We start from the raw sequence: 18,429 nt of genomic DNA, 5'->3' as shown, positions 1-18,429 counted from the left end.
TGGCATTAACAATGAACCAGAATTGTGTTTTGAATCCGTCCATCCCAAGTTTGCATCAGCCGCCTGCATGCCCACCGTTGGCACTTTATCACAACTGGCTGACAAATCTCATTCTGCTCGTGTCATGGTTGCACCGCTTGACTCATCTTAAAACTCATCATTCACCAAGAACTTTGAACGTTTTTGAACATATGAGAGGGGCATGATGTCAAACAGAAGTTGAACATATAGATATTCTTGATCTCTGTACTCAATTATAGTAAAAAAAAAAAAAACAACAGGTATATGGGTTCAGTTCTTCAAAAAATGGAATATAAACATAGCTAGTTATCTCCCAAGAATCATAAAATGTTTTAAAAAAATTTTACTTATTTTTTATACAGCAAGTTCTTATTAGTTATCCATTTTATACATATTAGTGTATACATTTCAATCCCAATCTCCCAATTCATCCCACCACCACCACCACCACCCCACCGCTTTCCCCCCTTGGTGTCCATACATTTGTTCTCTACATCTGGGTCTCTATTTCTGCCCTGCAAACCGGTTCATCTGTACCATTTTTCTAGGTTCCGCATATATGCATTAATATACGATATTTGTTTTTCTCTTTCTGACTTACTTCATTCTGTATGACAGTCTCTAGATCCATCCACATCTCTACAAATGACCCAATTTCGTTCCTTTTTATGGCTGAGTAATATTCCATTGTGTATATGTACCACATCTTCTTTATCCATTCGTCTGTCGATGGGCACTTAGGTTGCTTCCATGACCTGGCTATTGTAAATAGTGCTGCAGTGAACATTGGGGTGCATGTGTCTTTTTGAGTTATGGTTTTCTCTGGTATATGCCCAGTAGTGGGATTGCTGGGTCATATGGTAATTCTATTTTTAGTTTTTTAAGGACTCTCCATACTGTTCTCCATAGTGGCTGTATCAATTCACATTCCCACCAACAATGCAAGAGGATTTCCTTTTCTCCACACCCTCTCCAGCATTTGTTGTTTGTAGATTTTCTGATGATGCCCATTCTAACTGGTATGAGGTGATATCATAGTTATGATTTGCATTTCTCTAATAATTAGTGATGTTGAGCAGCTTTTCATGTGCTTCTTGGCCATCTGTATATCTTTTTTGGAGAAATGTCTATTTAGGTCTTCTGCCCATTTTTGGATTGGGTTGTTTGTTCTTTTAATATTGAGCTGCATAAGCTGTTTATATATTTTGGAGATTACTCCTTTGTCCATTGACAAGTTTGCATATATTTTCTCCCATTCTGAGGGTTGTCTTTTCATGTTGTTTGTAGTTTGCTCTGCAAAAGCTTTTTAGTTTCATTAGGTCCCATTTGTTTATTTTTGTTTTTATTTCCATTTCTCTAGGAGGTGGATCAAAAAGGATCTTGCTTTGATTTATGTCATACAGTGTTCTGCCTATGTTTTCCTCTAAGAGTTTGATAGTGTCTGGCCTTACATTTAGGTCTCTAATCCATTTTGAGTTTACTTTTGTGTATGGTGTTAGGGAGTGTTCTAATTTCATTCTTTTACATGTAGCTGTCCAGTTTTCCCAGAACTACTTATTGAAGAGGCTGTCTTTTCTCCCCTGTATATCCTTGCCTCCTTTGTCATAGATTAGTTGACCATAGGTGCGTGGGTTTATCTCTGGGCTTTCTATCTTGTTCCATTGATCTATGTTTCTGTTTTTGTGCCAGTACCATATTGTCTTGATTACTGTAGCTTTGTAATATAGTCTGAAGTCAGGGAGTTTGATTCTTCTAGCTCTGTTTTTTTCCCTCAGGACTGCTTTGGCTATTTCGGGTCTTCTGTGTCTCCATACAAATTTTAAGATTTTTTGTTCTACTTCTGTTAAAAATGCCATTGGTAATTCGATAGGAATAGCATCAAATCTCTAGATTGCTTTGGGTAGTGTAGTCATTTTCACAACATTGATTCTTCCAATCCAAGGACAACATGGTATATCTCTCCATCTGTTGGTATCATCTTTAATTTCTTTCATCAGTGTCTTATAGTTTTCTGCCTACATGTCTTTTGTCTCCCTAGTTAGGTTTATTCCTAGGTGTTTTATTATTTCTGTTGCAATGGTAAATGGGAGTGTTTCCTTAATCTCTTTTTCAGATTTTTCATCATTAGTGTATAGGAATGCAAGAAATTTCTGTGCATTAATTTTGTATCCTGCAACTTTACCAAATTCATTGATTAGCTCTAGTAGTTTTCTGGTGACATCTATAGGATTCTCTATGTATAGTATCATGTCATCTGCAAACAGTGACAGTTTTAATTCTTCTTTTCTAATTTGTATTCCTTTTATTTATTTTTCTTCTCTGATTGCCATGCCTAGGACTTCCAAAACTATGTTTAATAATTGTGACAAGAGTGGACAACCTTGTCTTGTTCCTCATCTAGAGGAATTGCTTTCAGTTTTTCACCATTGAGAATGATGTTTCCTGTGGGTTTGTCATATATGGCCTTTATTATGTTGAGGTAGTTTCCCTCTATGCCTACTTTCTGGACGGTTTTTATCATAAATGGGTGTTGAATTTTGTCAAAAGCTTTTTCTGCACCTATTGAGATGATCACATGGTTTTTATTCTTCAGTTTGTTAATATGGTATATCACATTGATTGATTTGTGTATATTGAAGAGTCCTTGCATCCCTGGGATAAATCCCACTTGATCATGGTGTATGATCCTTTTAATGTATTGTTGGATTCTGTTTGCTAGTATTTTTTGAGGATTTTTGCATCTATATTCATCAGTGACATTGGTCTATAATTTTCTTTTTTTGTAGTATCTTTGGTTTTGGTATCAGGGTGATGGTGGCCTCATAGAATGAATTTGGCAGGGTTCCTTCCTCTGCAATTTTTGGAAGAGTTTGAGAAGGATGGGTGTTAGCTCTTCTCTAAATGTTTGATAGAATTCGCCTGTGAAGCCATGTGGTCCTGGACTTTTGTTTGTTGGAAGGTTTTTAATCACAGTTTCAATTTCATTACTTGTGATTGGTCTGTTTATATTTTCTAACTCTTTCTGGTTCAGTCTTGGATGGTTATACCTTTCTAAGAATTTGTCCATTTCTGCCAGATTGTCCATTTTATTGGCATAGAGTTGCTTGTAGTAGTCTCTTAGGATGCTCTGTATTTCTGTGTTGTCTGTTGTAACTTCTCCTTTTACGTTTCTAATTTTATTGATTTGAGTCCTCTCCCTCTTTTTCTTGATGAGTCTGGCTAATGGTTTAACAATTTTGTTTATCTTCTCAAAGAACCAGCTTTTAGTTTTATTGATCTTTGCTATTGTTTTCTTTGTTTCTATTTCATTTATTTCTGATTTGATATTTACGATTTCTTTCCTTCTACTAACTTTGGGTTTTGTTTGTTCTTCTTTCTTTAGTTCCTTTACGTGTAAGTTTAGATTGTTTATTTTGAGATTTTTCTTGTTTCTTGAGGTAGACTTATATTGCTATAAACTTCCCTGTTAGAACTGCTTTTGCTGCATCCCGTAGGTTTTGGATCGTCGTGTTTTCCTTGTCATTTGTCTCTAGGTATTTTTTGATTTCCTCTTTGATTTCTTCAGTGATCTCTTGGTTATTTAGTAACGTATTGTTTAACCTCCATATGTTTGTGGTTTTTACATTTTTTTCCCCTGTAACTGATTTCTAATCTCATAGTGTTGTGGTCAGAAAAGATGCCTCATATTATTTCAATTTTCTTAAATTTACTGAGACTTGATTTGTTACCCAAGATATGATCTCTCCTGGAGAATGTTCTGTGTGCAGTTGAGAAGAAAGTGTAATCTGCTTTTTTTGGATGGAATGTCCTATAAATATCAATTAAATCTATCTGGTCTATTGTGTCATTTAAAGCTTGTGTTTCCTTATTAATTTTCTGTTTGGATGATCTGTCCATTGGTGTAAGTGAGGTGTTAAAAGTCCCCCGCTCTTATTGTTACTGTCGTTTTTCTCCTTTATAGCTCTTAGCAGTTGCCTTATGTATTGAGGTGCTCCTATGTTGGGTGCATATATATTTATAATTGTTATATCTTCCTGGACTGATCCCTTGATCATTATGTAGTGTCCTTCCTTGTCTCTTGTAACATTCTTTATTTTAAAGTCTACTTTATCTGATATGAGTGTTGCTACTCCAGCTTTCTTTCGATTTCCATTTGCATGGAGTATCTTTTTCCATACCCTCATTTGCAGTCTGTATGTGTCCTGAGGTCTGAAGTGGGTCTCTTGTAGACAGCATATATATGTGTCTTGTTTTTGTATCCATTCAGAGGGCCTGTGTCTTTTGGTTGGAGCATTTAACCCATTCACATTTAAGGTAGCTATTGATATGTATGTTCCTGTTACCATTTTCTTAATTGTTATGGGTTGTTTTTGTAGGTCCTTTTCTTCTCTTGTGTTTCCCACTTAGAGAAGTTCCTTTAGCATTTGTTGTAGAGCTGGTTTGGTGGTGCTGAATTCTCTTAGCTTTTGCTTGTCTGTAACACCTTTCATTTCTCTGTCAGATCTGAATGAGATCCTTGCTGTATCTCATTACTCATAGAGTAATCTTGGTTGTAGGTTCTTCCCTTTCATCACTTTAAATATATCATGCCACTCCCTTCTGGCTTGTAGAGTTTCTGCTGAGAAATCAGCTGTTAACCTTATGGGAGTTCCCTTGTATGTGATTTGTCATTTTTCCCTTGTTGCTTTCAATAATTTTTCTTTGTCTTTAATTTTTGTCAATTTGATTACTATATATCTCGGCCTGTTTCTCCTTGGGTTTGTCCTGCCTGGGACTCTCTGTGCCTCCTGGACTTGGGTGGCTATTTCCTTTCCCATGTTAGGGAAGTTTTCGACTCTAATCTCTTCAAATATTTTCTCTGGTCCTTTCTCTCTCTCTTCTCCTTCTGGGACCCCTATAATGTGAATGTTGTTGCGTTTAATGTTGTCCCAGAGGTCTCTTAGGCTGTCTTCATTTCTTTTCATTCTTTTTTCTTTATTCTGTTCTGCAGCAGTGAATTCCACCATTCTGTCTTCCAGGTCACTTATCCATTCTTCTGCCTCAGTTATTCTGCTATTGATTCCTTCTAGTGTATTTTTCATTTCATTTATTGTATTGTTCATCTCTGTTTGTTTGTTCTTTAATTCTTCTAGGTGTTTGTTCTTTAATTCTTCTGTGTCTTTGTTAAACACTTCTTGCATCTTCTCAATCTTTGCCTCCATTCTTTTTCCAAGGTCCTGGATCATCTTCACTATCATTATTCTGAATTCTTTTTCTGGAAGATTGCCTAGCTCCATTTCTTTTAGTTGTTTTTCTGAGGTTTTATCTTGTTCCTTCCTCTGGTACCTAGCCCTCTGCCTTTGCATCTTATCTGTCTTTCTGTGAATGTGTTTTTTGTTCCACAGGCTGCAGGATTGTAGTTCTTGCTTCTGCTGTCTGCCCTCAAAACACCATGTTTTTATTCCCTTCTCAATCTCTGATCCAAGTATGTGCCTTTATAATGAATTCAACAAGTACTTCCTGCATTTGTTATCAGACATGATTAGTTCACAGACAAACTCTGTCTTATGGGAAAGATACTATAAGATCCAAAACTGAAATATATGATTTCCAGGGGAAAACTGCCTGAGAGATACCTGCTTTCTTATAAAATATAATGGTAAGTGATATGGTGTCAGGAGCATCAACATTATGGCCTTGATATGTGATCACCCCACACGTCTGCTCTCTGTGAAATATAAAACCCTGGGATCATTCACTTAATGAGCATTTATTGAGCTTGTCACAGGCACTATGTGTCATCACTTGATATTTTATAGTGAAGAAGCAGGAACAGATTTTACCCTCCCAGAGCAACCATACAGGTAGAAAGACAAACATTAAACAAATGTGTACACAAAGAAATACGTGATTATAATGGTGATAAGTGTTATGGAGTATAATACAAGGTTCTAAGGGGGTAAGATAACTTAGATGAGTAGGGGGTCTGAGGATATAAAATTTAAACCAAGTTTTGAAGGATAAGAGGGATTTACTCACCAAATAGTAAAGGTAAAGACGTTGGGAATGTTCTGGAAGAGAGATCAGCACGTGAAAAGGCCTGGGGATGGGAAGGAGCTTGGTGCACTTGAGGAACTTGAGAAAGGCTGCTGTGGTTGGAGCAGGATGGAGAGGGGCAGCAAGGAGGGTCAGGAGACATGCAGGTCATGTAAGGATTTTGCCTGGAAAAGCAGTGCACAGGCATTTAAGAGCTTCATGTAGCCATGAGACAAGATTTGATGTACACTTAAAGCTACTGTCTGGGGAATTGATGGCAGAGGGGCAAGAGAGGAGATGGTACCAATGAGGAGGCCATTGCAGTAGTGCAGGTGACAGACAGTGATGACTTGGACTGGTGACATTAGAGTGGAGATGGAAAGAAGTACTGATTTCAGATCCATTTTGGAGATAAAGTCAGCAGGATTTGTCTAGAGATTGGTAGATAAATAATATGAAAGGTAGTTGGGCCTCTTTACCCTCAGTTTCTAGCTTAAATATGGGTTAAACCATAAAATTGTGGACTGGTTTCATTCATCCATTTAATTATTTGATAATTTATCTACTCAATAAAGATTTATTAAGCTCTTTCTGTCTGTCAGACATGCTATAAAGTACTGAAGATACAATGTTCCATCATAGATGTCTGCCCAGAGATTGGCTTGGTTGACTCTATATGTTAGAAGGTGGTGCTTAGAAGGCCTGACTTTTCAATTGTATCTCCATAGACTGTTCCCTTAGCTCAGTGGTTCTCATCAGGGACACTAGGGGGACCTTGGGGTGACTGGGAATAGTGGGATTGACAAGGTAGTGCTACTGGCACCTATTATGGGGCCTGGTGCTGACAGTCTTGGTGAAGGATTGTCTGGCCAGGAAGACCAGTAACACTCCTGTTAATGAACCGTGATCAGCTTCACTCTGACCAGCCCTCACCAGCAGTTGGTCTTACTTTAATCTAAGAATTAAAGGGGATATAAGTGGGAGTGCCTTTATGTCACTGTTCTTCCCAGTCTTTTCACATGACCCTTTGGGCTCTCCAGAGATCTTTGACCTGCTGTTCTCCTGCTCTCCAGCTTGTGTCCAAGGGGAAACAATTAGGGTAGCACAATGGGAATAAACAAACCCTTTCTTTCTTGTGTTGTGTGTTCTTGGGAAAAGTCCTTAACCTCCACTAATTCAGTGTCCTTGTGTATAAAACGGAAATGATAGCTCTAGTATCTACCTCATGAGGTTGTTGCGTTACAACCCATAGGGACTTAGAACAGTGCTTAGGCTTGGCACATGGTGAGCTCCCAATGGATATTTGCCATTATCGTTCAACAGTATGGAAGGCAGTGTGCCGGGCACCATGCAGGTAGCACAGGCGAACACGTCACCACTCACAGCTTCTGCCCGGGAGGTCACTGGAAGACACACCCGTTACCCAAATGCAAGTCAGCATATGAAATGTTTTTGGACAAACAAAAAATTTGACTATGGTGATTCTTTGCTAACATGACTTCTGCTGTCTCTGTTCAGAGCCTTGGATTTCAGGTCCGGTGGCCTCTGCTCATTGGGTCTGTTCTTCAGCTTTATACTTGGAGTTCCAGGGGGAATTACTCCTTTTTCTCGGAGACACTCCTGGCCCTGCCTTGGAGAGATTGCCTCCTCACTGTGTGTTAGCTGGGCCCTGCTCTGGGTTCCTGTTTTCCAATGTGGCTACAGCCTGAGGTTCATGGGTTTTGCCCCACTACCTTGGGCATGCTCTAATCTCTACATCAGTGCTGGTTCTTGAGTTAACGTGGAGCCATTTTCTCTTCCAAAGTCCAATCTTTGACATCTTGGATGCTAGCAGCTGCTCTCAGTGTCATAGGCAAAACTGTAATCCTCAAAATTTTATAAATGTTTTATTCAAGGTGAAACTACTTTCAACTATTTCTGATATAATTCACAAATATATATACAAGGAGCATGAATAATTCATTCTTGCTGAATAGCACAAAATGAATCAGCATTCCCATAAATAACAGCAACAACAAAAATCTTTTTGATATATAGAGTCTCATCTTTTCATAGTTCTAGAGTTATCGTTTATTTCCTGTAAGCTCTAAGGTTATAGAGGTTCATAAATGATAATTAATGCTTCAAATATATAATTGATATGCCTCATATCATACAGATCCCTGACACCACTTTATTCGCAAAATCTCTAATTAATTAATCTAACAGTTTATTCATGAGACTGATTTAATTTGTGACTGTGTGAAACTTCACATAGCATACTAAAAATTTTCCAAAATCTGTAATAACTGCTGCTTAATTTTGTGCTCCATTAAACAATCATGTGAGTATAGAAATGTGTTAAAGTTAGAAAATTCAAGCTTCTCTTTAAGGCAGTGTGTTCTATTAGAACTCCATTTTTTCCTTCTCAGACGTTTATCATACATATAGCAAAAATGACAAAATGGCTTCATTTGCACAAGGATATTTTTAAATAATGAGAAAAATGAATGCTAGAAAATGAGAAAGAGTACTGTCAGAGACAGTTGACTACATAATCTCCAACTCTACATAAAGCTCTCTATACCCTTAAATTTGTTTAATAGTTACACCTGACTTTTCAGTATTCTTCTTTAGATACAAACCCCTTAAGAAATAAAACCTGTTGTCACGTATGGCTAAATTTTAGTGTTTTCCTTTTTCTTTTTAAGCACATGTAAACTCTAAACTTATCGTAGATGGGTAGCATGATTTTCTGACTTGGTTAATTCATTTAATCATTATTTCAGTACTCATTAATTGAACAAATGTTATGTGTTAGTTGCTGGGTTCAGTGCTAAGGTAACAAAGGTCCGTAAGTCCTGATCCTAGCGATTTAGGATCTGACGATTTGCATGGAGTATATAATATATTTAAGAAGCTACTATATATGCAGTAGCAATTTTATTAGTGAAAATGGACTTTTTAATCAATATTTGTTAAACACTTTAACAATCCAAAATTGTTTGTAATATATACAGATTTTCTTGCTACCTGTGGTCAGAAACAAAGATAAATATGAATATATATCATATCTACGTTGGTCACGTTCAAAGGAAGAAATCCCACAAAACTGTTATCATCGTTATAGAGACAGTAATAGATTTGTTGGAAGTTCTGTCTAATATTTAATTACTTTGTATCATAATTTGTCTAGGGCACACTGTATGATTGCATTAATATCATAGATTCTAATTGGGAGAAAAACTTAGCTGTGCCAATAAATGAAATTACATGTACACATAACCATAGTTTTCATAACAAGCCCATATGAAGCTTTAAATAATCATTTTAGATGTCCATTTTATATGTAAAAGTAATAGAATTGAAAATAGTAACTTCAACATTAAAGGACTTAGAAATATCCAGAATGCAGTGGAGATGGGGGAAAGTTGGGTAAACTTTCAGACAAGTTTACAGTTTATAGTATCACATCTTTTCATTTAGGAGAGGAAAATACAGACAAGAGTAATAACTGGTGATCCCTGGAACATGTTATCGTTTGATGATATTTCAGAACTTATTAAAGTAAAAAACAAGAACAACAAAAAACTATCTTAGATTAATTTTATCTCACACTCTCTAATGTACATACAGCAAGTTTTATACCTTCACTCGATGCTTGACCAAATGACTCATACCTTCTAAATCTCTAGAAAAATGGACAGTGTAATTATTGAAAAGGCTGTACTGTGTAATGATCAAAAGTATGGGCTGTGGTGTGGATGGCCCGCCTTTGCCACTCAAGGCTGTGTAAAATTTGGCAAGTTACTTCTCTGTACTTCCATTTTCTCATCAGTACACTGGGCTAGTGGTAAAACTGTCCTAAATTATTAGAATTTATCAGTTAACATAAAGCTTAGCACACTGTGTGTCACATGGAAAGCGCTCAACAAATGTTAGCTCTTATGAGATTAAACTCCAAAGCTGAAAGTTTCTTTTAAAATCAAGTCAGATCATAACAGAGGAAGGAATGACTGATAAATACGTAAGAAAATGATTCATTTCATTAATACTCAAATTCGTATTAACATGAGCTAACTTTTTTCCAATTAGATAGGGATTTTCATTTATTGACAATAACCATTATTAGTAATGATGTGGGCCTGTCGGTACTTTCAAAATGTTGGAGGTACCACCATTTTGGAAGGTAATTTTCCTTGTCTTCCCAACAAAATTTTAAATGTGGATACTCTTTGACCCAGTAATTTTACTTTTAAGAATTTATCTTCTAATAATACTCTCAAAGATGTACGTGCACACACGCATACACACTACTTATTTTAAATAGGGAAAAAAATGCTTCTGACATGAAACAGTGCCCATGATTTAATGTAAAATGAAAAACACGATTAGCCTAATTGTTGTGTATTGCACAATCGCACTTTAGTGAGAAAAGTGTTTCTTTGTGTGTGTTTGCAAAGGGGAAAGTATAAATGTTAAAAGATACACAAAAAGTTGAAAGGACACGCGTAAAGTTAAAATCGATTTATTCCCCGGAGTGGAATTGGGATTAAGAGATAGGGGAGGACTTGGTACATTTCCATATTTTAAAATTTTACCACAAAATTACATGACTTTTTAAAATTTAAAAAGTCATTTTTTAAGCAGGGAGAAGAAAAGCCTAAGCCAGAGAATCAGTGGTTAGGGAATTGTAGCCCCAAAGCAGTAATCTATTGGACCTGAAGAAGAAATTAATCCCAGAGATAGTTACATCTCCTTATTTAGAGAACCTCGAAGTCCACGGTCTGAATGAACTTCCTGGAGTAACCAAATCTAGTTGCTGAGTTGTGGGGAAGTCTTCACTTTATTAAGAAGGGCAGACAGATATGGCTCCTTCCTAGCTGGCAAGGGGTCACTGCTGCCTCTCAGGCACTGCCAAAACCTGAGTCTTACTTTACCGGCAAAGACATGGAACATAAAGGAAATTGCTTTACAAGGAAAATCAAGCACTCAGCCCCAAAGTGGTATGTATTTTGGAAGGCCACCTCTAGCCCATAAAGGCATGTTCATTGCAGTTTAAAAAACGAGCCCCTCCAGAGAAATACAGCCTGCAAACTCACACTCTACACCCATGATGTGTTATCCTCTCTTTTTGTTCAGAAAATGTTCCTAAATGGTTCCACACACTTTGTCAGACCTCAGTTAATATTTAGAGAATTGAAGAGTTTCATAGAAACCATTTTCTATAAGATATGTCTGAGTATATTTATGGTATACAGAAAGTTGTATCCTCGGGATCTAGTGATACAAAGGCAAACAGAAAAGATGGAAGTGTTTAGATTAATATAAATTGAACATTATGGAGTCTTATAATGTTTTAATATGCTTTCTGTTTTGGTAATAATTTTTAAAATAATCTGAAAGCATATATTTCATATGAACACTGGTGCAAATCTATTGATGCCTGGTTTTTTCTTCTTTTTTAATGTGAATATCTTGTTTGTCTTCACAGAGTTACTGGAGGTGAACTGTTTGAAGACATAGTGGCGAGAGAATATTACAGTGAAGCCGACGCCAGGTAAGTGACTTGCCCTGGGCAAGATACAGGACTCAGCACTCAGATGACACTTGTTCAGTATATCTCTCTACAAATATATTATGATGCTTAAGATTATGAGACTTTTATAATACCATCTTGGACTTTTCTTGATGAGACCCTCTTAATTGATATTTCTCTCTTAAGGATTTCCAAGGTGATTCTTTGAAGAAAAAAAAAAACAACTATGAATCTGGACTAAACTTTATTTTTATCTAGTATCTATAGTTAGAATACATATTTTATTTTTAAAAAAAGCCTAACTGGAATGACTTCTAATAAAGAAATATACTTTTTTATCAAAGTTATGAGCTCTTTAGATGCTAGGCTGCCCAGTATGATAGCCAGTAGTCACACATGACTTCTTTTTTAAATTTATTTTATTGAAGTATAGTTGATACTATGTTACAATGTTGTATTAATTTCTGCTGTACAGCAAAGTGAGTCAGTTATACATATATACTTTTCCTTATTCTTTTCTGCTATGGTTTATTACAGGATATTGAATATAGTTCCATGTGCTATATAGTAGGACCTTGTTGTTTATACATATGACTCTTAATTTCAATTTCAATTAATTAAAATTAAATAAAAAGTTCACTTCCTCAGTTGCACTAGCCCCATTTCAAGTGCTTAATTGCACGAGTGGCTAGTGGCAACCGACTGGATATAGCAGATATAAAGCATTTCCATCATCACAGAAGTTCCATGAACAGCCCATGTCTAATCAGAGGCCATAAAAAGAAACAGACTCCAAAAGGCCCGGTGGTCTCCTTCAGGCATTATGAGCTGTTTAATGCTTTGGAAATTCCATTAATGTCCTTGGAACTCTCACTTGAAAAATATTTATTCAGGTACTTCAGAGGATTCAAGAGGATTTCCCAATCTTGTTAATTGGCAACATTTTTACAGAAGTTAAAAATGGCTAACATTTTGTCTAACTTGAGACTTCCTAGGCAATGTTTTTGGAGTAAAGTAACATTAATCTACTTGCTCAGACATTACTTAGACTGTATGGTGTTAATTTCCTTGGCATTTCTTACACATATTCTGCAGTTGGTGCTCATTTTGAAAAATCTGGCCGTGAGTGCTTGGCTCATTATTAGCAATATAAATGAGATGTTTTATATATATTCAGTTACTGATGGTCTGTGCCTGCTGGTTCTCTACCTAATGCTTTCAGAGCTTCCTAAGGCTGCTAATCCCCCTGTAGCCTGGCCCTCAGCAGATAGTCAGCCGATAGAAGGTTCCCCATCCCTAAAGTAGCACATGTATATACAGGCTCACTTCTAAATTTCTGATTAATCTTTTTGGTTTAATGCTACTGTTTATGACATTTTGTGAATCTTCTCTGCACATGACTACACTCTAATTTTTTAATGGAATGTTTCCTGCCAAAGTCCAATAGAAAGTTCCATGTCACTTATGCTATAATGAGTGAATCATCGCTTGTTCAGTTTAAGCCAGTTCCTCACATTAGGCCTCTGAAAAGGGCTTCAGAATAGCCTTGGAAGTAGCTATTTGCCCACTTTCCAAAAGAGTAATCTTTTTAATCAAGGTAATAAAAAAAGTGAGGGAATTTCCTTTATTTTGCTTTTCAAAGTTATGTTAAACAGGTTGTTCTTGTGTTTCAAAATATTGGTTGAAATTAATCTAGAGACCGTTTTCACTATCGAGCAGCCCTGCAGATAACAGGATAGACCCTTGGTTGGTTGGATCATTTCATATGCATGCTTATATTAAATTTTGGAATGTACTATGGGATACATTTTAGGATAGGTCCCCCACATAATCAAGGAGAAGAAACATTCTCTTCTCAACTACAAGCATAAAGAGCAAATAATTTGTAAAAATCTGTTTAGTACTAGTCCTCAAGAAGTTAAGAATTGAATTAATTCTCACTGGTAACATATGGTGAACTTTATTTAATATGAATTCTTGTTTACTTCTTTATTTTCTGTTATTCATTAAGCCCAATAACTTATACCAGTGGTTTGAGATGAGAGAGTGAAGTATTCCTAAAAAGTAGTATAAAGTGAACATTATTGTAGAAGGCAAAAGAGTCATATGATTTAACAGATAATTACCGACACTCCAATAAGCTGTATAGTCAAAAACAACCAATATGAAGCTGTTTTAGTGGTACACTTAATCAAGTTAGAGCTAGAAAATCACAATCATGATCAATTTTGTGACATGTTGTAATAAATCAGATGGTGATTACTTTCTTTGGAGTAGTAGTATTTTGTACATTAAATGATTGAAAATATCCTCATTAAAGTATTTGCTTAATCCTTATATGAATGAATGTAGAATGAATGAATGTCTGTATATACCTGCATTTGAATCGTATAGTGAACTTGTACAGAATTCATCAGTGTGATATGTTCTACATTACTGTATGTCATATGACAGCTCAGGGGACCTTATAGGTGCCCATCGATGACGTCTACCATAGAATTTAATTAGCGTCTATTTGACATCAGTGAGCCTTTAATAAGAATAGCATAAGTTGTGCATTTTAACATAGTAATAAGCATAAGTTTTCCTTCACTGGGGTGTATGAAAATGTGTCTAACAACCACCAGTGCTCCAGGGGATTTTAAATTTTATTTACTTTTTGTAAGTTCTTAGCCCTTCCCCAGAGTATGACTATACTGAAGAGGAGTTTGTTTTATGCCATGGGTTTACTTTAAATTCTCCCTGTCATTGGAGACGTGCGTTAGTTTTCCTATTAATATATTATACAAGCAGCACCATTTCTAAGTCAAAATGGTAAATGTCTCCCTCCATTTTTTTTGACCTTTGTTTCACCTGCCACTTCATCTGTGTTTACCCTCTTGTTTCAACACCTATGTTTAATTGTGACCTCAGATTTTAAACAGTTTAGATGTGTATGAGAAATACCCATAAATTTTATTTCACTGAAGAATTTTCCCAGAACATTGTGGGAATTATTTATAAAATTTTCTCCCTGAATATGGAAATACTGAGTTCTGTATACAAATGATTTAATTTATGGAGTTGCAATGAAAACCACACACAGCTCAAATTGTTTTGTCTGAATATGTCACAAATTCTATGTTGGATGTCATTTTTGTTAGAACCAGAATTAGCTTTATTCAGCATTATTTAATTCCAGTGTAAAGCTAAAAAAATGTGAAAAATATAATTTTTGTTTGTTGTTTGTTTCGTTCAAACTTTCATTTTATTTTGTATTCAATGTGACTATGTGCCTTTAAAATGTTCTCCCTTCCATTCTGCCCTTGTATCTTTACAGTCATTGTATACAGCAGATTCTAGAAAGTGTAAATCATTGTCACCTAAATGGCATAGTTCACAGGGACCTGAAGGTCAGTATATGGAGTCCATAAATCTGAATCAAAGGAAGTTTTTTTTTGGTTTTTTTTTCTGGGGAAAGGGCAGAGGGTGGGTATTTAAAATGGTTCCCTTGCCTTTCCCAACTTTTCCCTAAAATGACTAAATGATGAAATGATAATGCATGATGGCTCTTTCAGTTTGCTCATCTACAGGCTAAATATACATCATAGCAAAAAGGGAAGGACAGTATTGAGAACACCTGTTACGTTTCCGAGGAGTAAACCACCAGAGGCAGTTTGGGGGCAGGCTTTCCTGAGATGACCAGCACTTGCCTGGAGATAAACTTGGCCTGTGATGTATGTCCGCCTGTAGATTTAAACACCACTTCTGTTCTGAGACCATGGGTTGCTGTAGCAGAACAACTGGTTACGCATTGCTCCATTTGAGTCTGATGAACCCTCAGGCAAGAGATGATAATTGCCAGCTAAATTAAAGCATGCGAAGTTAATGATTTATCAAAAATTCATTACGTATCCTAATTTAACCTTAATGGTGCCTTGACTGCTAATGTGACAGCTTTGGAATGATACTAGAAAAATGGGAGAGAAGAGGGAAACAGTTTTTTTTGTGTGAGGTGGAGGTGGAGCACAAAAGCTATAAAAATAATAGTTGTGTTCCAGTTCATTTCCTGTGAGGATTTATAACCAGGAAATGAGCTCCTGAATTAAATATTTTTAAGATGGATTTTTCTAGAACAAGTGGACCCACATTTTGGCTCACATCTGGCAAGATCCTGATTGTTCTGAGGTAGTAGTCACTCTTCTTGAGCATGTTTACATTACTGAAGATGTTTAAAATACAACTCCAGTTGTCTGCTAGTTTTGCACTTTAACCCAGTCTCTCTGAGGCTATACAGACAGTGAGTGTAAGCTTGGAACTAACACACGCCCCCTGGTGTTTGCATGCAGTCATTGCATTCAGCAGATCCTGGAGGCTGTGCTACACTGCCATCAGATGGGCGTAGTCCATCGGGACCTGAAGGTGAGTAATGAATGCCCTTGGAGAAGACAAACCACCACACAATTCCTAACGACTGTTCAGCTGCAGTTATACCTGTAAAGGCAAAAATATGAGCAGTAAAGTTGTGTCGACTCATTCCGACACATTACAAAGACACTTTCCCTCGCCACAGTCATCTCTTCTCTAATGCACACTTGAGACTTACATAAATCCCATTTCATCCAGAGAGAAAGCATTGCCTAACATTAACAATAAATAGGTTATATTTCCTTCTTCCTAAGAATGGATGCAGCATTTAATGTGATTTTGAGTAGGACTGATCTCTTTCTTTCTAAACTTGTTCTGTGGACATAATAGTATGTTTGTTGATCAAACATGTGATTTTATAGTCATATTATATTTACCTAATATGTAAATGGTTATCAGAATTATAAAGTAAATAGAGATAAATGTATTAGGTAGATTTTTGGCCCAAGTGATTGGTGCTAAAGAATCCCATTCTGGGTGCTGAAGTCTCTTTCCCTTAACATTAGTCCCAGGAATTCTGAGGACACTGAGGCTCCCTGGGTTTTTATTTATTTATATTCCTAGGGGCCAAGATATTATTGCCTTTTAAAACAGATGGAAAAAGGGTAAAACAAATTTTATTATCAAATAGTATATTTGATACTAATACTTTTAAGACTTGACTCAGCTTCTGATAACCATTGAGGTTGAAAATTGTTTAGATCATTTAGAAATTAAATATTTCAGAGAAGACTATCCTTTTATTAATTTTCTGACCTCTTCTCTCAGCATTCTAGTTTTACTTATGAAATTTCAGAGAAATAGTGAAGGCCTAGAAATTTCAATGGAGAGAAACTCCTGGGTGGGGGAAATAGCAAATGTGAGCACTGTATAGTTGTGGTTTTTCATCTGAAACCTCAGCCTTTTCCAGGCTTTAGTACAAAGGTGGCAAAGGATAATTTAGAATGTCTTGAACTGTAGTGGGTTCAGTGGGAGGACCTAGGCTGGTTTCTCTAGACTTCTCTAGTTATAGTAAATTGCAAATCTGTAGTTTCCATTCATTTAGTATGTTCTACAAGAATATATCTCTAACGATCCGCAGTGAGTTACTTGAAGATGTGATTTTTAAGCAAAACATTGCCTTAGTTTTCTAGAATCTTCCTTTGATTTTCAGTTTGAGTCTGAGAGCTTTGCATGTCTAAAGGAAAAGTAGGTTAATGGCTTGTTCTTTTGGTTCTTTTGGTGAAGATAGGACTGTGTCCATCTGCTAACACCAAACTTAGCCATCAGGATAAAGGAAAAATAATATGTTCCTTTGAAAACCCATATATTTGGCAATCACCTCAAAAATTCCTTACTAGCCATGTAAAGACAGTGCCCCTTTTGGTTACTGCGTAGTACTCACAGTGCTACTTTTCCTTTTTAAGTGAACGTATGTAGACATACACATTATTTTTGCTGTTTAATAAAGTTATCATTTGAAACATTTTGCTACATTTATGTAATTATAAGTATACTCTAAAAGCCAAGGATGAAAAATGTGAATTCTATTCCATGACTTTCAAAATATATTTTGTGAGGTCATGATATTGCACTTTTGTAAGTGTCCAAACTCAGCAGAGCTCTTCAGAGACCGGAACTCCCTTCCTTCCTCCCTTCCTTCCTCCCTTCCTTCCTTCCTTCCTTCCTTCCTTCCTTCCTTCCTTCCTTTTTATTTATTTATTTATGGCTGAGTTGGGTCTTCGTTGCTGCACATGGGCTTTCACCAGGGAAGTCCCCAAAGACTGTAACTTTACTCAGAGATGGCAGTGAGCCTAGGATGTGGGTGGGGAAGAAAAATATATTTTCTGACATATGAGCTAAAGTCACTAATTAAAAACTCAGGCAGGTGATTTCCAGCAAGGCTACTACTAAAAGAAACAGCCTGCTGCATCACCCATCAGATTTCTTGCAAGGGAGAAGAGTGTTTTTGCTTTCCATTCTTACCCTGTTTTTAGGAGAGGATAGAGATGAATTTCTGATAGAGCTTGTTATAAAGTCTATAATTGTCCTAGTTTCTGTGAAGTTGCTGACTTGGATACACTTCAGTTGAGTCTAGTTCTCATGCTTGTTTCAGTAGGCCATGACATAAATATACTGAGAGGCCCAAACTTGTGCGTGAGAGACAACTTATGCACACCTTAAGTGTGCTCAGTCACTGGCTTTGATTTGTGTCTTTTATATCCGCCATGCATAGTCTGATAAGTATACAACTTGCAATAGCATATTTACCGATACATTAAAACGAAAAAGATCAATTGCCGAAACCTATTCTCAGGCTTTAATCAAAATATTGCCCTTACTACTGTTGGGCCATATATTTTTGTTTCCCTGTCATGATTCGTATGTTAATTCATGTACACTACAGGCATGCAGTTTAACTTGTCCGTATCAGTGAGATAAAAACACAGGAAGTATTACATTTTTCATCATTATCACAGACACCTGTG

General features: G+C 36.4%; 1 protein-coding gene across 11 annotated transcripts in view; it reads left to right on the top strand.

Annotated features, from left to right (window-relative positions):
- CAMK2D (calcium/calmodulin dependent protein kinase II delta) overlaps positions 1-18,429 on the top strand; it is a 292,904-nt gene that overhangs the window by 197,396 nt on the left and 77,079 nt on the right. For 9 of the 11 annotated variants that reach the window (XM_027103580.1, XM_027103579.1, XM_027103576.1 and 6 more), the window contains 2 exons: positions 11,510-11,575; positions 14,874-14,946. In XM_027103580.1, the coding sequence (XP_026959381.1) occupies positions 11,510-11,575; positions 14,874-14,946 (139 nt within the window). Of the gene's footprint in view, positions 1-11,509; positions 11,576-14,873; positions 14,947-15,082; positions 15,271-15,882; positions 15,956-18,429 lie in introns of those variants that run through there. The other 2 variants (XM_027103586.1, XM_027103584.1) reach the window with 2 other exon arrangements.

The sequence above is a fragment of the Aethalodelphis obliquidens genome, unplaced genomic scaffold, assembly GCF_003676395.1.
Source record: "Aethalodelphis obliquidens isolate GAN/ISIS:26980383/991018 unplaced genomic scaffold, ASM367639v1 scaffold6, whole genome shotgun sequence".
NCBI classification, from domain to species: Eukaryota; Metazoa; Chordata; class Mammalia; order Artiodactyla; family Delphinidae; genus Aethalodelphis; species Aethalodelphis obliquidens.
This window is presented reverse-complemented; position numbering and strand designations above follow the sequence as displayed.